At 39.6% G+C, this 21,025-nt stretch overlaps 1 protein-coding gene across 2 annotated transcripts; it reads left to right on the forward strand.

The window, feature by feature from the left end:
* Positions 1-10,347: 10,347 nt before the first annotated feature.
* LFY (floral meristem identity control protein LEAFY) lies at positions 10,348-14,056 on the forward strand. Of its 2 annotated transcripts, XM_087662588.1 has the most exons (5): positions 10,348-10,953; positions 11,352-11,921; positions 12,191-12,588; positions 13,119-13,482; positions 13,880-14,056. In XM_087662588.1, the coding sequence occupies exons 2-4, from the start codon at positions 11,558-11,560 to the stop codon at positions 13,455-13,457; spliced, it is 1,101 nt and encodes a 366-aa protein (XP_087518714.1). In that variant the 5' UTR covers positions 10,348-10,953; positions 11,352-11,557; the 3' UTR covers positions 13,458-13,482; positions 13,880-14,056. The 2 variants fall into 2 exon arrangements, with proteins under 2 accessions (XP_087518714.1, XP_087518715.1); XM_087662589.1 differs by lacking the exon at positions 10,348-10,953 and adding an exon at positions 10,970-11,059 and having other exon boundaries at positions 13,119-14,056.
* Positions 14,057-21,025: the final 6,969 nt, after the last annotated feature.

The raw sequence follows: 21,025 nt of genomic DNA on the forward strand, positions 1-21,025 counted from the left end.
TAGAATGGCTCTTTCAAGTGATTCTTGGATTGGCTTCACACTTGGATGGCCTTGGAAGCTAACAAAGGTCACACCCAATGCAACTCTCCCTTTCTCCTTTGACATTCTATCTCTTACTTAGCCTACTTTCTCTCCCTTGTGCCTTGCCTCCTCTCACAACATACATTATTGTGATCTCATCTGGGGGAAGAGAAAAGGCCATATGCTCTTGTGCTCTATGGAGGTGTTGCGGATGGTGGTCCAACTTAGGTGTGGCTCAAAAGCAAGCCGCCTATGCCTTGCTTTAATCTTCCTCTCTTGATGTGTGTGTGTGTGTGTGTGTGTGTGTGTGTGTGTGTGTGTCTCTCTCTCTCTCTCTCTCCTCTTTTCCGAATGCTTCACCCTTGGAGATTACCCTCCTTGCTCTGTGCTAGTAGCAAGTTGCACACTCAAATGTGCACCTAGATATACCTCTCATGCTCTTCTCGCTCTCATCCAATTCGAGTGTAGTTACTGATAGGCACTTGAGCCTCCTTTTTTGAGGCCCACTGTGATTGGGTCTTCTACCTTAACTCTACCTATCACACTTTGACATGTATTCTCTCTCTCTCTCTCTCTCTCTCTCTCTCTCTCTCTCTCTCTCTCTCTCTCTCTCTCTCTCTCTCTCTCTCTCTCTCTCTCTCTCTCTAGGCATTTATCACAACATTCTCTCCTGCTCAAGTCACCCCCAATGTTTAACCCTCTCAAAGAGAGATTTACCATGTCATTTGCTTGCTTTATTATATACTTATTTTTCCCTTTTCGATTTTGAACTCTTCTTCCTTTAGTTTTCCCATGTTTGAGTGCTTCCTACCCTCGAATGGTTACACACACATTCACATTCGAATGTTATCTCTTAGTTCTATCCAAAAGGGGCTCCCTTATCATGTTCATTTCTCAACCTCTTTGGGTCTTTCCCCTAGAGCTCTACAGCATGCATTTGACATGTACCTACTCCTAACCTATTCTATTCCTACTTGAGACTACTTCTAGATTCTATAATAACCTATTGCAACCTTCTATAACAAGAGAAACATCAACCCACTATCTCTCCTTTCCTAATCTAACTATGCATGTTTTGAAAATAGGCGTCATGCAAGCAAAAATCAAACCTCCCTCAATCTCTCACACACCCTTCATAGCCCATTTCCTATTCCCATGCACAATATAGAGGTGAATGCTCTGGATGGTTGACTCCACTATCCTGGCAACATAACCAAAATTTCGAGCTACAATCGTGCTTGAAAGCTGGGACAAGAGCATAGCTCGTATTGCTTCATGAGTTTGATCATCCGAGGTAGACCAGCTCTCACCTAGTCTCTCATCTCTCTCATCCAATGGGCTATACTCTTCATAGGCAGCAAAAGAAACCAATCGGACTAACTTTGTAGTAGACACACTTGGGGCTCACTCATTGTTATAGTCTTAGTAAGCTAAGGTGGTCTCATGATTCGAATGGCAATGTGTCCTTCTACAAGCTCTTGAATTGAACACGCCATCCTCCACTCACCTCTTCCAATCGTTGAGTGAAGTGTGCTGAGGTAAAAGAAGGTGGAGGATTGCCAAGTGCTTCACGACCCATCCCTTACACTCCCCTTGTAGCCCTCTGTCCCTTATTCTCTCCCTCTCTCACTCTTTCTCTCAATGGCACGCACAAGATCTTCAAGCAATAGAATGTAGGTAGCAAAGAGCTCACTCAGAAGTTGGCACACACTCAAATGATCTCTTTCATTAACTTTTTGGCTTTTTATACATGGGTTTAGAGGGTTCTAGCCCCTTATGGTTCCTATGCCATTCTATTGTCCATCAAACTTGACCTTGCATTTACAAGTAGATATTAAAGCGAAGTGGGACTCAACTCTGCAAAGATTATTACAACTTGTAGAGAAGTGAGCTCAGTACACTCGAATTACATTGGTTACTTCTTGGTATTACCAAAACTCATATTGTTATAAAAAAATTTAGTGCCTTGCTTTCTTTCTCGTCACTTATTGCCTAATGGAGTTAAAAAGGTCTATGAAGCTAGTGGCCTCAATGGTTATAGAAAAGAAGGGACAAGCATTCAGTCCTTACTACGAATCCTATATCCTAGAAACCATAGCAAATGCACATATTTTTTGTGCCTTTCAAGTATCTCATGATACCCTTCACGGTGTCACAAATTTTCTTACTAGGTGTAGCTATATAACATATCACGATCCCCACTACAAATGCTATGGCAAGACGAGTGGCCATCATGGCATATATCAAACTGCCCACCACTACAGATGCATATGAAACCTTGGCCATCTCACCCCTCTCATCATCTAATTGTGGACAATTGGCTAATCCTCACATGAGAAGGTAAAGAACAACCAATAGGCTTACCATCTTGCATATGGAATTGCCCAAATACTATGTGTATGTACTTTTCCTAGGACAAGTAGAGAAGTCCCTTAAAGTGATTGGGCATACTAAGTATGTGTGAGGCCTACTATCCCCTGTCCTTCATCTCAAAGCTCTTCTTGAGCTAAGTCTTTAGAGCATCCAGCTCAACATGAGCACTCCAAACTATAAGCATATCATCAACATAAAGCACCAAGATAATAAGGCTACCATCATGAGCCTTCTTTGTGTGCAAACATGGATCCATATCACTACAAAAAAACCCCAACAAATGCATAGAAGTATCAAAATTATGCTACCACTCCCCAAGTGCTTGCTTAAGCCCATAAAGACTCTTTTTCAATTTACATACTAGGTGTTTCCTGCCTTTCTTCGCAATGCCCTTAGGCTACTGCATATAAATCTTATCATGTAGGTCCCTGTCTAAGAAAGCCATCTTAACATCCATCTGATAAAGATCCAGATCCAATTGGGCAACTAAGGCCAAAACTAAACATAAGGTAGTCATCTTGACTATAGGAGAAAATACTTCATCTAAGTTCTTACCACGATCCTACTTAAAGCCCTTTGTAACCAAACTAGTCTTATATGCTAGCTTAGGGTGACCAAGGGTACTCTTCAGCTTGTACATCCACATGCATGGCAAAGCACTGTTCCCACCAAGCAAGGAAACTAAGTCCCATATATGGTTCTTCTGCATCAAATCAAACTTAGACTACCTAGCCGTCTCCTAAGAATGTGAATTACCTATGTGTATAGCCTCCTCATAGATAAGTAGCTCAACAAATTCTGTTCACCAAGAAATATAACCCATAGAAGACTCATAGTGATTAAGAGGATGTGAAGATCTAGAGAGCATTTGAAAGCTAGTTGTGGGGCTTGTATGACATGTCCTCTCTATCTAATAGTATAATTTGCACAATGGATGGATCATGGGCAACTACATCATCAACAATTGTAGCAGGCTGTCTCATGGGGGCTAGCTATACAGTAACATAAGGCTCCTTGAAAGACAACCATGCGTACCTCAACTACCTACTCAAGCTACTTATGCACACCCTCTCTTCATGAAGCACAACATCATGGCTACAAATAATATTTCGAGCCTATAGATCCCAAAGGTGATATCAGCCATCTCACCTACATCACCATATCCAAGAAAGATGCATTTGACAGGCTTCAAATATCCGATTATTGCACTTGTTATTTGGGAACATGGCAAAAACCTCATATCCAAAGATCCTCAAATGAGTATATGATAGAGGTTTTCTAAACTATACCTCTTCTATAACCTAACAACCAAGAGTAGTGCATGGGGATCTATTAATGAGATGCATGGCAGTAGTAATTGCGTAAGCCCAAATGTAATGCAGTTGGCCTACTTAACTAAGCATACTACAAACTTTTTCTTGAATAGTATTGTTCATGTACTTTACAATACCATTATGGGTTGGGGTGTATGGGGTGGTCAATTGTCACTTAATATCCTGTTCATCACAAAAGTGCTCAAATACCTTAGAGTCATATTCACCACCACATTGTCAGCAGACCTTAGGCATTTTAGTCTATACCTAGAGTGGCTCTCAACAAGAGTAACAAAGTGTTGAAATGTAGCCATAACATTCGATTTCTACTTAATAGGATAAGCCTAGACCTTACACGAATAATCATCAATAAATGTCACAAAGTACTTCACACCACCTAATAATTGACAAGGCATGGAACTACATACATTAGAATACTCAAGAGCTAGAGGCTCACCCATACGTGTAGAGCTAGACTTTTTATGAGTGTTATGTGTTTGCCTGCCAAAAAGACAATGATCACATGAATCAAAATGAGAGTAATCAAGAGGTGGAAGATACTACAAATGAGTAAGTAATTTTATTCCTTTCAAAGACATGTATAGGCGATGATGCCATAAAGATATATGTGATAAATTGGTCACAGTCAATACATAGTCAATAGACCCATATACACATAAAGGATAGAGGTTGCTAGCCTTGGCACCTTTAGCATAAACAAGGTTGACCAAGGGTAATCTTCCATGCAAAATCACTAGAGGAGACATTATATGCTACATCACTCAACTGTCTAATAGAGATTACACTTTTGGTCAAAGTTGATTCATGATGTACATTATGCAAAACAAAAGAGCTACTTGAAGCAAACTACAGTCTAACATTCCTAATGCCAATGATATCCAATGTAGTGTCATTTTCCAATCTCACAGAACCTTTATACTATAATAGGTAGTATGAAACCAATCTTGATGCAAGGTAATATGGAAAAAAGTCTCCAAATCAAGTAGCTAATTCTAAGAGTAAGTAGATGAAGCATTGATCAATTGAATATCATCAAGTGACAAAGTAGTTAAGTTATAGTCATCATCGGACTTAGGTTGCATTATATTTATCTCTTCAATCTTCACACTGGGCTTTCTAGGGACAATGCTATGATCATCATCAAACTTTGCTTTATCCTATCCTTTCCCCTTGCCTTTCTCATTGCACATTTTATGGCACTATGCCTAATATGTTCCTATTGTCCACAATAATGACATGTCAAATAGGACTGACATCTATAGTACTTATTGTGAGATTGGCCATGAGATTGAGACTTGGCCCATCAGACTTTGCATTATCATGTGCTTTCCCCTTGCCTTTCTCATTGCGCCTATCATTGCACGTTTTATGGCACTACGGCCTAATATGTCCCTATTGTCCACAATAATGACATGTCAAAGAGGATTGACATCTACAAGACTTATTGTGAGATTGGCCATGAGATTGAGACTTGCCCCTGTTGGGTTGTGAGTATCTACCATAGTTATTATTGCCGTAACCACCATTCTTGCTTCTAACAATCAATGCATGAGAAGTGTGTGTTGCATCAATGTTCTTTTTGTTTACTTCTTCTGTTAGTAGACCATACATAACTATATTTAGAACCACCTTCATGGGGATGAGCACTCATAATAGTATAAAAGGCGTCCCATGACTAAGGGAGTGTAACAAGCAAGAATAATGAATTAATATTATCTACAAATTGAATGCCTTGTGATACAAGCTGGCTGAAACTGGAATGAATCTCATTCAAATGATTAGGCATAGCCGTACCCTCCTTCACGTGAAGGTCCACAAGATTCTTCATCCAGTACAATTGAGATGCATGACTTTACTAGTCATAAAGATCACAAATATTTTTCCATCATGCATAAGCACCCCCCTTAGTGGTTTCAATGACATTAAGATACACTTGCTTTGATAAAATGCCAAAGTAAAGTGTTTGCTCTATAAAAGACTGCTCAAAATTATAATTACAATAATGCTAAAATAAAGATAACAATATTCAAGTATGAGCAAATAGCTAAGAAATCAAGCTCCCATTGGCAAGGATATTTGAGTAGCAAATGGGATAGAAAGAATGCAACTAGCAATGATGATGATTGAGCATAGACCATTGGTATCAAAGATTGTCATGAACTCAAAGTGTTAGTAAATCGTACATCCCATAAGCATATACTTCATACATGTAGAAGATCTCAAGAGCAACTGTACTAGAGATTGATCAAATGCACAACTAAATGAGCAAAGACCAATGGTGATCAGTACATAACTAATATGCATGTATATATTACTAACAAACTACTAATAGAGATAAGTGTAAGTGTCCAAAGCATACAAAACCCCACGTAGAGGTAATTGTGTACAATAGCATATAGCACAGCATATACATGAACTAAGAGTTCCATTGTCTCAAAGAACCAAGCTCTACAAAGTAAGAACAAGCATTTCCTCCCAGAAGTGAATTTGGAATGTAAAGTGAGCAAGCAAAGCTTAAGACATACATCAAAGCATCTGGGAAGCCCAAGCACATCACAAATACATATGGGAGTATAAGTATACAATGAAGCTTCGATACTCATAAGTGAGTAAGCACGAAAGCTCAAAGTAATTGACAAAAATTCAAGTACATCAAAAGGCATTCAAAGCATGAAACTCATTATTGCATGCTTGTTGCCAAATTGTTATTACAACAATAAACACTTCAATGATTGAGTTAATCGAGCTCTAATCAATCCAAAAGCCTTTTTAGAGCATCAATGCATCATACAAGCATTGTAAGCATTCCCCACAAGCATCAGTAGAGTATAAGCCAATCAAATGCTTGTTGTCCAAACAAGAACTGTTCTGTTTTTTGTAAAATAGAGAATTGAAAACTACATATGATCAAATTTTTGCTCAAATTTGTAGCCCTCATTGCACTCTTTGTTTCTAGATATAGAATACCTGAATTTCATATCACATACTAAAGTTATTGCCAAAATACAAAAGTGCTATCAAGCTGCCATAACTGCCCACAACTTTTGTAGCATGTTCTATATCCACTCAAAATGGATATAGAACATGCTACAAAAGTACTCAATAAGTACTTTTGTATGGATGCTTTTCAACTCAATAAGTACTCAACAAGACTCAGCTAAGCCTTGGGAAGCTTGTTGACAAGCCAACAGTAAGCTAGAATAAGTTGGGAGAAGGGAAAACTCAATGCATACCTCGAGAGGAAGAAACAAGGGCTACCATGAAACCTTGAGCTAAAGCTTCTTCATAGGCTGAAGCAAATGTTCACTGAAGATCCTTGAGTCCTCGCTTTGATACCAATTAAAAGGTAGAGCTTGAGTGGAAGCACAGAAGTGGAAGTAAGAGCAAAGCAAGAGCTATAACAAATGGAGCAAGAGAGCAAGAGAGAGACACACCATATATGGAAACTCCAATAGTCATAATGTACAACCGGCCTTCCCTTATTTAATAGTCATTGAAAGAATAAAGAATAAAGTGACCATAATGGGCACCTATCACCTACAATGTGCAGGTGTGTGAGTACAATGTACACTAGGTAAATGCAGGTAGTTAGGGACATGTGCCTTTACCCCCAACATCTCTCTCTCTCTCTCTCTCTCTCTCTCTCTCTCTCTCTCTCTCTCTCTCTCTCTCTCTCTCTCTCTCTCTCTCTCTCTCTCTCTCTCTCTCTCTCTCTCGTGTGTGTGTGTGTGTGTGAACGATCCAATCCAGCTTTCCTAAGTAGACCCCCCTTATGATTATTACACCAAGTGAAGGTGGAATATAGATTAGGTTCTATAAGACTATGATACCCCTTTAAACTTTTACCATGCTTCCTTTCTATTATTAGGTGATAGTTTGCCCTTCACCTTCGCATATATCTTCAATGTGCTACACCATGTTGTAGTCACCAATAGCAAGGATGATTGGACATAGGGCTTTTTTAAATCAAATCCCATAGCTCTGGCCTTGAGTTGGTTGGCCTCGAAGTGTATATTGAAACATTTGCGATTTTTTTAGTATTCTCTAGCCTAATTGCAACCTAGTGCCATTGTGCCAATGATCAAGGGTTGTACTCTTGCATGAAAGCTAATTGCAGTGCCACCAACTCTTACCATGTGCTTCATTTTGAACCATGTGTTGTCCTTCAAATGAGCTTAGAGATTAGCATACAATGAGTCACCATTAACTTTTAGTTTGTGCTTGAAGGCAAATGTAGTTCAGAAGGATTGCTTCTTACCTTAACTAGGAGGAGATCACAAGCATGGCTTCTTGTTTCTCAATTCTTTACAGTTGTAGGTCAATACTATGATTGAATTCATTTCTTGCCTGATTTGTATAGTTTCTTCCCTTTTACCTCCATATTGGCCCCTATGGGGTTATTAAGGATAGACTTGATTTTGGAAATCCTTCTTTTACTGCTATTAGCATTGTTGGAAGAGGGAGTGGAATCTATGGCTAACATCTTAGTTCTTAAGGACTTGACATGTGTTTATGTCCTTGGCTAGCCTCACTATTGCCCTTTGTTTGTTTAGTTTTAGGGGTAGAGATTTTTCTTTTGCTTGGGAGATAATCTCTATTGCCCCCTTTGTTGAACCTTCCATTGCCACATTAAGGTCATAGCCATTGACTTCTCCTTAAAGTCATTAGCATCATTGCCTATTTCTTAGAAAATTTGCATGCCATCCACAAATCCTTCTTTGTCAAATGCTAACATCAAATTGGAATCATGATGATGAGCAATGCGTAATCCTTACCTTCTTTGCAAAGAGATCTTTAGCATTATTTAGATTCATGAATAGCAGAGTGTACCTCTCTTTGACATTGATGTTGCAGTGGCCTTACCTTTCAGCTTAGTATTGCCATTTTTTGCTTTGGCTTTCTTGGACTAAACTATCTAAAATTCCTTTTGCTTTTGATTCTTGTCTTTAGCTTTTGTGATGGGCTCTTGCTTTGCTACAGTCTCCTTGCCCCTTTCTAAATAATCTTTGACGTAATGACCCTACTTGTGACATCGAAATCATGAATTTGGGAGGTTTTTATAAATTATTTCCTATTTGCTAATGATTTCTCTCCTACCAAATTTTTAAAAATGAGCTCTTTGAGCTTTTTACTAAGATCTATTTCAACTAAGATTTGTGAGTGCCACTTCAAGCTAATGTTTGAATATGGCCTCTAACCCAGTACCTTACCTATTGGTGCAGCCATGATATTGAGAAGAGGATAGTATTGATTAGAGAAAATCAAAAACTCAACTAAAGCATAAACCTTGCTAGGCTTTGGACCTAATGGGTTAAAACCTTTGTTCTAGCATAATAGGGTGAGTGAAGTAGTTTAGGGCATCCATTGCTTGTAAACAATGACATTTACTACCATCTCATGTGATTAGAAGAGGAAGAGGAAGTTAGCATTTGGGAGGTAATAGGTGTAAATGACTCTAATACCTAGGGGGTTCCAGTGTTCCTCCTTAATCCATGCTCTGAGCACTTTGATAGGGAGGTGAGGTCCATGACAAAGGCCGAATAGGGCCCTAGCCTAGTATTGCTTTATCCAATGGAAGGGTCCTTCATCAAAAAGTTGAATAGAGAATGCACCTCTTCGAGGTCTCCTTGAGTGTTGTTGCTTTGGCGAAAATTTCTATATGTTGGGCTCAGCTTGTTCATCATCATAGGAAGGGGCGATCATGCTCTTGTTGAGAGCTTGTCCTTGAGCTCCTCCAATGTTCACACTTTTAATTGATGTCAATGTTTTTTCTTGGACTCCTTGGCTAATTGGAGGTCATTGGAACTTGGGCGAGGTTGTGGGTGATGACGGGGGGGGGGGGGGGGGGGAGTGGAAGTTTTTGAAAGAGTATTGCTAGGATCCCTTTTGGCAGTTGTTGGTGTTGTTGGTTGTCAATGAGATAACTTTGATATAAGCGGTCACCTTGCATGTTGGGGATGGAAGGCATGAAGGGCGTGAGTAAGAATGTGGGAAGGATTGTGTAGCTTTGCCTCGTAAGCCAACTCTTGAGGGCAAATTCGTGGCATGACCACTAAAGTGGTTGGAGCTATCAAACCAAAGTGCAGTGAGGACAATAGGTTTGATAATCCCTTGTATGGGAGGGGTTTTGACTAAGTTTGGATGGAGCAGTGGAAGAGATGGGGTTTAATACTTCCATCAACATGATGGATGGATAGGGGGAGAGTCTAGGCGGATGAGACTTCACTAGTGGTGCTCACACTATGTTGGGCAGGGAGTTGGAGGTGACCCTCTTGCGCATGGTACTTGGTCATGTGGTGGGGTAAGGTAAAAAATATCACTTCACTTTGAGCCGAACTTCCAATTAGCTACATATTTTCTCTTAGTCTCTCTCTACCTTTCTCACCCATGTTGCCTGAAACATGTTTTGGGATATGAAGTGTCCTACTTGATATCAATATTGATGTGAAGAATTGACTTAAAACCGGTGCTTTGCAATAGAATCTAAAGCATGGAATGCCTAGTTCTTATTGTTGAGAATAGCTCTTGTGGCTACTATTAAAAGTAATAAAAGTTCATGCGTAGTAACCAACCACTATGTGTGCAAAGCCTTGGTGGTGATGAAAGCTGTGGTGCCGCTCACATACAAACAGGACGCCATTCCCCTACCGAAAGAGAGATTGAGAATTCCTTTTGGGCCTTGGCTCCTCTTCCTTTCCAAAACTCCATAAAGAGGGTGTACAAAGTACGCGCGCACACATACAGACACGCGATCGCCTCGAGGTCGGCGATGGGGAATGATGAGCTGTAGTAGCCTTTGTGTTGGTGTTGATCTCCTCTCTGCACTGAAAACGATGGGCCACCACAGGCCATGACAGGCATGCGCCCCCCTTCCTCCCCCCCTCACTCTCTCTCAGTGGCTTTCTCTCTCCCGCGTCCTCGTTTGTAAAAGCTTTTCTGAAAGGATGAATGGACGGACGGATGCATGACCTTTACATGAAGGCACCCCCCGGACTCATGGGTAATGGACTGCGTCAGTCAGTTCTTTGAGCTCCCATCGGTTTATCCGCTGCCCTAGGGTTTTGCCACGAAGGACAGGCGAGGTCCTCATCCTGCTTCCTTATCGTTTTCGGTATTGGCATTGTCGATGGGATGCCTAACCGTTGAAACGCGGGTTTCAGAGCCCTCGCCATATGGTCATTCTCTCTTTTCGCCTGCAGGAGACCGCCACAGCTTGTTCACAGAGGTATTCAGCTGCTCTCTTCTCATCTTCTAAGCTAATTTTCTTCACCCATTTCTCCTCTAGATAATCTTCGTGGTTAAGTAGAACATCCAATGCATGGTTTCTACAGGTAATAGAGGGACTCTAGGTTTTTATCTGTGCTCTAGCCTTATCCCGGGTCACGTCTACAGTAGAATTTTGCTTTCGGTTGATTTTGCAGAGACGTGACTGTGGTTGCAATTGTGAGAACCCTAGTATGGCGTATCTATCTGCTTCGGACGTAGTTCGAATGTGATGTTCTCATGTATCTAGCATACTCAATTGTAACAATCCGTTAGGTGCAGAGAGGATAATGCTTTCCCCAGTTGGAAAATGTGGAAATGTTACGTGGTAACTACATTCCAATTGTTTGTTTTTGGCAGGGGGAAGATCTTGCTAGACTACTCTTCCTGTAGTGCTTTCTATGGTTTATCAAACGACTGCAAAAGCAGCAGCTTTGGATCAGGACCTTCAGAAGATCCCGTAAACCTAGGCTGGTGTTGCCTCAACGTCTGTCAAACTGGATTCTGAACAGTATCCGGGGGGTCTGTTCCGATGGGAGCAAAGAGTGGTGCCCCGCAAAGATGTCATGCCTCTCGATGTCTCTCCTCCTCTTTTCCCTTCCAACACCAAGCAGCTCAAATCTCTGGAGGACCTTTTTAAAGACTATGGAGTGCGCATAACCACCATTGTCAAGATCTTGGAGATGGGTTTTACTGTCAACACATTGGTGAACATGACCGAGCAGGAGATTGATGATGTTATCAAGACCATGATTGAGGGTTTCCAGATGGAGCTTCTTGTTGGAGAAAGGTATGGAATGAAGTCAGCCATCCGAGCAGAGAGAAAGCGGCAAGAAGAGGAATTGGAGCGACAGCGTCTGCAAATTCTCTCTAAGAATAGCAAGAAGCAGAAACCTGATGATAGCGTTATGGCTGCAACTTCCATGGATGGTACCATGGCCACATGAGCCTCTTGTAACTTCTGTTCTTAAGTTGTCTGTAACCTTGGAGGATCTTATCTCTACTCGTGGAGCCTCTTTTGCTCAATGCAGCATTTTTGTATTTTGTCTGGCTACAGAATTCTCTCTTGTGCCCAGTGGATGATGCCATGGTTGGATTATTTGCTAATTTTGAATAATTTACAATAATCTAATGGTGGTTGCTGTACGTCAAACTGTGATGTCACAAGGAAGCATGGTTAAATAGCTTTTTGTACGCAGGGTCTAGGGAGCAAAGGGGAGACAATGGCATAATGTTTCCTGACACTCTTGCTGTGACTGGTCCTTTGAACCTGAATTCAAAGGAACATCTTTTGCCAGAACAAAGTCCTGCCAAGTTTGGACCTCCTGGACTCATGGCCCTACCAGAACCAAGCAGTGACAATGAGGGGAGGAAACTTGTGAGAAAGAAGCAGAAACGAAGGCTGTCTCGTGAACCTGGTGAGGATGGGGATGACAGGACCCGAGAGCATCCCTTCATAGTGACAGAGCCTGGGGAAGTTGCCAGGGGGAAGAAGAATGGTCTAGATTACCTCTTCGATCTCTACGAGCAGTGTGCAAGGTTCTTAGATGAAGTCCAACAAATTTCCAGAGAAAGAGGGGAAAAGTGCCCTACAAAGGTATATACTGGTAATGCCCCTTTATTATGGTTGATGAACTTCTTTATAGGTTCTCAGTTGTACTTTGGTAGACCTATGTGCTATACGACCTTCAAGGTTGTTTGGTTTGGATTTCCGCAGTTGAAATTTTGTAGTGCTGGCATCTGCTCCATAAGCAGCAGTTTGTGATGGATGGCTGCAGATGAGCTGCAGGTTTCTCTTTGCATGCTTATTTGCAGTTCCTGCAAACAATGTTTTGTGTGGGTTCTTCTGGTATCTTTTGGCACATGCTTTTGTTGGACTAAACACCTCTTTAGGTTGGGTGTGTGTGTCTTTAGACCGAGTGTTATTCTCAAAGACTCTTTACCATTTGTGTTTCTATTCCATGGGGTTTAAGACATTGGATCCCTATCATTCCCCTTATTGTAGCACATAACTTTCACTTTGAATTTTAAAGCCTGTGGCTATTATACCTGCGGTTAAAAGTAGTCTAGATATCCTGCATCTTCCAGGTACCTTACTTTTACCTGATTTGTCTTGTTCTTTTGCAGGTAACTAACCAAGTTTTTCGTCATGCCAAGCTGAAAGGTGCTAGTTATATTAACAAGCCAAAGATGAGACATTATGTACATTGCTATGCTCTGCACTGTCTGGATCGAGAAAAGTCTAACTATTTGAGGAAACTGTTTAAAGAGCGGGGTGAAAATGTGGGCGCGTGGCGACAAGCTTGCTATTATCCTTTGGTGGAGATGGCCAGAGAGAATGGATGGGATATTGAAGGTGTGTTCATTAGGAATGAAAAGTTGCGCATCTGGTATGTACCAACCAAGTTGAGGCAGTTGTGTCACTTGGAAAAGAGCAAGGACAGTGATAGCTGCAGCTATGAATGACATCAGCTCGTTATCTCCATCATCTGTACGTAAAACCCACACATAATTATTGGAGAGATTTTTTGTGGTTTATGTGAATTCCTCTTCTCCAGAGTAAATTACGTCACACATGTTTTGAGTTTCCTTTGTTCACTCCGATGGTGTTGGCTATCAGTTAACATTAAATTCATAGAAGGATCTCGTAACATATCTGCTCTAAGCACCAATAGTTTTGTCTACTACTTCCAGTGCTGTCGCTTAGGAATTGTTTGGCATGAACGCCTTCCAACATAAGTTGTGTTCAAGTGCAGCAAAGATAGAGTTGTATGGTCTAGGAAGCTCCATGTCTGGGAAAGTGCAGACTGCTGATAATAGCAAACCTCATTATTTGGGGGCACTGTGGGAATGTTTAAATACATCTAATCTGTTCAAACAAATTTCAGGACGTTTTATTCAGACTTGGCAACATGAGGTGGTGATGGAACAGAAGAGTACCTTTATAATATGATTGTTGCTGCTTGAGCTGGATACTTGTAATGCAGGCAGTACAGTTCCCAGATGTATTCCATGTATTGCTGGTGAGCTTATGCAAAAGTAATGCAGCAAAGTTTTATATTGTCTAGGAAGCTCATGTTTGCATAAATGTGGTGTGGCAATTGTCAATAATAGGAATGTTCAATTATGTCTAGTCTATTTGAGTACTTCCAAGAAATTGCATTGCGGGCACTAAGAGGTGAAAGTATTGATTTGTGCTGGAACAGAAGAGTACTTAATACTTATGTTTGTTGCTACTTGAACTGTGAAATCATAATGCAGGCAGTACAGTACCCAGACATTTTGTGTATTCCTGGTGAGTTTTGGCAGAACTGATTGAGCTTTGTGTTTGATTATGATAATCAGTCATAACTGATTTGTAATAATAAGGGAACTTACTGGTTTACTTATACCAGACTGCTTGGATGTAGTTTGAAGTAGACAGGCTTTGATTGAAACCACTAATTCCTTCTTTGTGATTGGCTATAATGGGCCGTTGTACTATTTGCCAATTTGCCAATTGAGTTGAATACATTTCTTCAAGGACAAATTGCTGATCTTTAAGATGTTTCATAAGAAGCCTTTATATTAATTGCTGATCTTTAAGATCTTTAAAGACTTCTTGCCAATTTGCCACTAAAGCTTGTGCCACATTCGATTAAGGGATGGATATCTTCAGCGGCGGACAAGAGATAGCATCTTGCCAAGAGACCTAACACCATGGTGCTCCTTTGAGCTTAGATGACGAAATCCAGTACTCCAGAATGATGATCCAAGGTTGTGTGTCTTGCATTCTCTGAAGGAGAGAGGCTTAAGTTTAGTGATTTCCTAGGTAAGCTTTCCAGTCCTGCTCCTCCTCTAGACTTGTCCTTGAACTATGCCATCTATAGTTTTTGCCCTTTATTTTGAAGAGTCTGTTGTTCTCATTGTAATGTTATGGTTGAGATTTCTTATATGATAATTTGTTTCCTTAGGATCCTTGGCTTTTCATTGTTATGTCATGGTCTAGATTTCTTGTATTATAATTGTCCTTTAAAATGTTGCTGTGGTTCTCCATAGGCCTTGTGCTTGATGGTCTAAATTGTTTAGAAACCATGTCCTTCAAAGCCTTGCTACAGGCTATGATTCTCTATAGTGCTGCCCTTGATGGGTTAAATATATTATGTTATAAGCTGTCCTTTAAAACCTTTTTTTAATAATGCAGTGTGAAATACATTAAATATAAGTAAAATTGAGATATATACAACTGCAGGCTTAGGGTCCTAAGGATGTCCAAACTCTCTCCTAACCACCGTATAGATGGCTATGATTCTCTATAGTGCTGCCCTTGATGGGTTAAATATATTATGTTATAAAATAAGCTGACCTTTAAAACCTTTTTTTAATAATGCAGTGTGAAATACATTAAATATAAGCAAAATTGAGATATATACAACGGCAGGCTTAGGGTCCTAAGGATGTCCAAACTCTCTCCTAACCACCGTATAGATGTTACGATTGGCTATTTTACTTTCCTAACCCATTAGGACTATCCTATTGGACCAGAAATGCAAAAAGAGGATTGCCCTACTATATTCTAGATCCTCAATGTCTCTTCATCCATTTTCTTTGCGTTGCCAAATAAACCCATCAGCATCTTCACCATTTTGTTTAGGTTTGCAGCTTTGACCCACTCTTAATTTCTTCCATACTAGCCTCACTTCCCTACAGGTCCAAAGTAGATGCTTTGTTGATTCCCGTTGAGTGCTGCATAGGATGCAGAAGGAATTTATGCTTCTTAGCTTCCCAATCCAATCTTTCGTGAGTAGCTTTCCAACCACCATTTTCCATAATAACAAGTTCAATTGTCTACTAGGTATCTCACAAGTCCTGGACATCTTCCAAACCATAGCATTGGAACAAGGAAAACTACCTTTCCATTTAGCATGCATTTTCATGGCTACCTCCATCCTATAGTTGGACATCTCTTTTGCATTTCATCTTGTAGATAGGTTTACCCTTGGCATTGCCTAAGCCAAACTAGACCTTGGTGTAGGACCTACCTTCATAGGTGGTGGCCAATCCTCTCCTCCCCTCCTAGTGTATACTTGTTTGTAACCTCTTGGGTGTTGAGCAACTCACCCTTGGCCTCATCCCACATCCAGCCATTTGACAATGCCTTTGTCTGATACTTGGTTTGCAATCTTCATTTCTCAGTTGAACGGTATGGTGTCATTGGCACATAGCCTTGAGGAAATGTCCATATGATGCATTGTAATTATGCTCCATCACCTGTCCTTGGGATTGTTGTCCCTCCATTTCAATCTTTTTCTCACCGATGTCCAATTGTGCACTAGCTTACCCTCATTGACTCGTATCCCTTCATTGTCTCCTTAGCGGAGGATGCTAATAGCTCTTCCCCCCACATCAACATATCCCATCTTCCTTCCTTCAAAGTGCCCTTTTATAGTGCAGCTATTGTGATAATTGCCCATGGCTCATCATTTTCTATCCTATGGAACAAGCTGAAGGAGAATCTCTTGACTTTGTCTTCAATTTTCAAGGCCCAAGCCTCCATTGTAGGTACTTTCAATTATCATATCCTACAGGAATGATTTCAGTGCCTAATCTAATCTATCCATTTGTGTCTTCGTAAAGGGTGTGATTGTGGCCACAAACATCTTTTTTGGGTATAGTGTCTTATCTATTACCATTAGTTTCCCTACAAAGGACAATGATATCATGGAATTTTTTTGTATCTTTTGCTCAATTTTTGGAGAAGCTAGTTCATCTTTTGTTTGGTAGTCATAGCTCATCCACCTTAATCATCTTGAACCCAAACCTCTCCAACCAGTTTGGGTGGTCCCTTAGACCTAAATATAACATCTTTGTTTTTGGTTTATTGATCATAGCACTTGAGATTTGGGTGTGCTCGTCATACACATCTAGTAATCATTGGAGATTTTGCTCCTTTGCTTGCACTATATTTGAATGATCAATCGTAAAGAGTTGTGTGCACATCTGTGCCCCATTAGGAAGGGGGAATCCCTTTATAGGGCCTCTTTCCACTCTATGTTGAACAACTTTAAGTAGCGGGTTAGTTGTTATTGTGCAGAGAAGTGGGGCAAAAGAGTACCCTAGCCTCACTAATCTTTGTAACTTGAAAGTATGTGACACATCCATTGGCATCAACCTTGAACTTATCTAGCTCATTGAGAGTATTATAAGTGACTATGGATTTAATTGAAGCATTGTGCCTTCAGCATCGAGTAGACATCCCCATGGAGTTGGAAGATGAAGAGCAAAAATGCGTTGCGGAGTGGATCGAAAACAAAGAACTCCCAAAGCCATTGAGTGAAGGGAAGAGGAGAAAATGAGAACCAAAAGATTTCAAACAAGAGGATTTTGCCACCTTCTTTTTGCCTTGATAAGAGAAATGCTTGAAATGTGATAACAAAACATTAGTATTGGAAAATGACAATCAATCCAACCCATCTCAGTGAAATTGACAACTAATCCACTTTATTGTTGGAAAGTGACTATTTGAGCCATTTCAATAAAGCTAACAAATTCAAAAATGCCAAAATGATCTATCAAAAATTGCTAACAAGTTACGTAACGGAAGCCTTCTCTCATTGGTGGAGTGCATTCTCTCCTCCTAAAGGCCAAAAAGTGACCTCAAACTCTCGCTAATACCTCTCACACATTATTTGACTCTTTACAATCCCCAACACAATCTTGTGAGCTTGTATCCCTCCTTTCTTCTTTCTTATATATTATTTAACCAAGCAACATATATGAGCAACAATCAAACTTTTCTCACAAAAAGCCATGTGGTATTTGTAAGTATACATAATCAAAATCTTAAACATCCACCTCATTATCAACCCAACATATTGTTGTTGATCATGTGCTCTATAAACTACTTACATGACTAGCAATACCATGCTAGACTAGCAAATCTTTCATAATGGTAATGTGTGCTATTTAATGTGTTCCTATGCTAGTTGTAGTATACAAAGAAGTTATATTTGTGCACATGTATTTGGGTGGTGAACTAGCTATTTGAAAGGTGTAAATGCTGGATTTCATCGCTTCCTTTTGGTTAGATGTCAACAATACTAGTTTTGCATCTACTAATCCAAATAACTACTTGAAGATAATAAGGAATACATTCAAGAACTTCAAAAACATTCAAGATTGCATTTACACATGAAAGGTTGTAATGGTCAACATCTTGAAGGAATATGACCATAAAAGGAATGATAATCAATACATCATAACATTAGCATCTTGTGTTGGTATCATCAAATTACCATTGTGGAATGCATTACTATGGAAGAACATCAACATATTGTATTACTTACTTTCATCGCAATTACAATGGTGGAATTTTTCAAAGAGCATCATCCAATTGATTATCCCAAGACAAGCAAAGATTGACTCACATATACATAGATAATGACCAAGGTTCTACGCAATCTTTCTAAAGCTTAAGCCTTGGCATAGCTTGGTGGTTGGCTTTGTCCAGGGCAACTTGAACCCATTAAATTACTTAAACTAACTATATTGTTAATTAATTGAATCACACTTGTTACCTTACACATCAAGATGAATTGGGACACATTTTTAAAAAATGCACCTAGATATTTGTTGATCACTATACGGTAATATAGGCTAGTTTATAAGCTAAAACCTTCATAAAGAAAACCCCATATCAACATAATTCACTTGAAAAAGTACTTAAACTTTTATAGCAACATGTATTCCTTTAAGGCCATGAACCTTCTAAAGTTTTAAGGATCTTGAACATTTTTAATTTTCTAAATTTCACATCTCAACATTTATGGCCACATTTGTTGCTCACATTTTAAAATAGTAATGAAAATTTTGGCAACATCAACAACCTTTATGCAAGGTGTATCCACTTGCATCTGCCCTACAAGTTTCTCAAACCCAAGTATTCCATTAGTTTTCTTTTGCACTTTACAACTCTAGTTGCATCACCCAACTACACTTGCAAATTTCTTTTTCTTTTTCTTATAATACAGCTATCTCTTCCGATAAAGCATCACTACCTTGCATCACTCTTTCTTGAAGATTGGCAAATTAAAGGGCCATCAAGGCGTGCTGACCATTGTGCTCAATGCAAATGTAACAAATTTGCAAGCACAATTCATTATTTGAATCAAAATATTATGCATATCCTATAGGTTTGCATTAGTGACCTTCGATTGATGGATTCTAAACAATATCTCCCCATGGCCCTTGATCTCAATCTTTGATTACATGTTGCTCCTCAAATCTTTGTTTAGCACTTTGTTTCCACTCAATGCCACATTTTCTTTAGCGAGAAAATTAATCGCTTGAATTACTTTCATTTCTAGCTTTTGGGTCCATTGCTTGAACATTCTAAGTAGACATCTTATGCTTGAAGCCATATTTTTAAAAAGCTTATTTTTTCTTGAAACTATTATAATTACTTATCACCCCTCTACTTCCCAACTTGCACACTTTGAAATAGCTCAATCTTTATTATGCTAGTAATATGATAGTGAGCAAATGATCAAACATGTTCTACAACAAAGCTATTACATATTGCATGCCTTGAGACACCAAAACTATAGCAATACGTCACCTTTGCATCCTCCAACTTTACTTCTTGCTTTCAATAACAATGCTTTCAATAACAATGCTTCTTTAGGAACATAAACTATAGCAATAAGTCACCTTTGCATCCTCCAGCTTTACTTCTTGCTTTCAATAACAATGCTTCTTTAGGAACATAAATCTAAGCCACAACCTCTCTTGAGGGTCTCAGAGAACATTTTTTTCAACTTTACTTCCCTTGACCATAACAAAGGAAAGTCAGATAATCATGTAGCAAAAAAAGAAAAAGAGATAATTGATAACAACCCTTTCTTATAATGCTAGAAGGGTAGTGAAATTGATTTTAGCCTTAGTGGCTCTAAGAAGACAATCAAAGAAGTGCATGTGCAACATGTTTTCATGCATAAGGAGCTTCACCTTGAGCCCAAGGCCTTCAATTTCCCTTTGCATAGACCCAAATATAAGTGCAATTTGGTTGAGTTTACTTTTTGGTATAAATGAAGGTTTGTGTTTCTTATTTATCTTGTGATTGATAAGACCATTTGATGTTAATAAACTTACATCCATCAAGCCTCGAGGAGTAGTGGCTAGTGGAATGTGTGGTAGATATTCTAGATATCATCCACGTCTTTGTTGGTGAGGAGCTTTATAAGGGGAGGACCAAAGCGGCACTAGTTGAGAGGGGCATATTCTTTTATAACTATTTCAATGTACTACCTCCCTCCAATGAGCAATGGGAAACCTTGTCCAACATTCCCCTTTTAGATTTTGAGAGTAGAGAGTGGCTGCTAGTAGATTAAAGGATAAGTGAGAGTTACAGGTGGTGCAAAACTTTTTATGAGGCACAAAAATGCCTAAAGCCCAACATTGCAAGTAGGCAAAGTAAAATATCTATTTTTATGCCTATAGCTATTTTTGTAGATTTCTTCTCTAGCACTAAAATCCAAACCCCAAGAACCGTATTCCTAATGAAGTGCCTAGATGACGCAGATAGCATTCTAGAGTTTGTGGAAGTAGGCTAGGATATAAAGGGTTAAGATCGAATCTCTTGCAAGGTGCAACTAGATTTTGTTGTCTGCAAGTATACGGTTGCCACTCAAAACTTCATCATGACATTTTCGTACAGAAGATAGCACCATGTTTGTGGGAAGTTGGTGCTACTAGACCAAGACTCGAGGGAGTTTTTTGAAGATTCAATACTAGACATTGATGTTTGGATGAACAATGAAATATTGATCATTATGAATCTATAGCCAACGCCCACATTATGACCATTGAGAAGGGACCTGGACAATGAAGACATCTGACTTCCTACTTTATTTAACTTCTATGTTAATGATAAAAAGGTGCATTACTATTTGCATTGCCCATTTTGCTTTACATTCACACGGTCAAATGATTTGTTTGCATCACATTATCTCTAATTACTCTCTCTTGAAATCTGCCAGGTCCCAATGAGAAAGGAA

Source organism: Lygodium microphyllum, chromosome 22, assembly GCF_053477565.2.
Source record: "Lygodium microphyllum isolate KBCC chromosome 22, Lygodium_microphyllum_v1.1.10, whole genome shotgun sequence".
In the NCBI taxonomy this organism is placed as follows: Eukaryota; Viridiplantae; Streptophyta; class Polypodiopsida; order Schizaeales; family Lygodiaceae; genus Lygodium; species Lygodium microphyllum.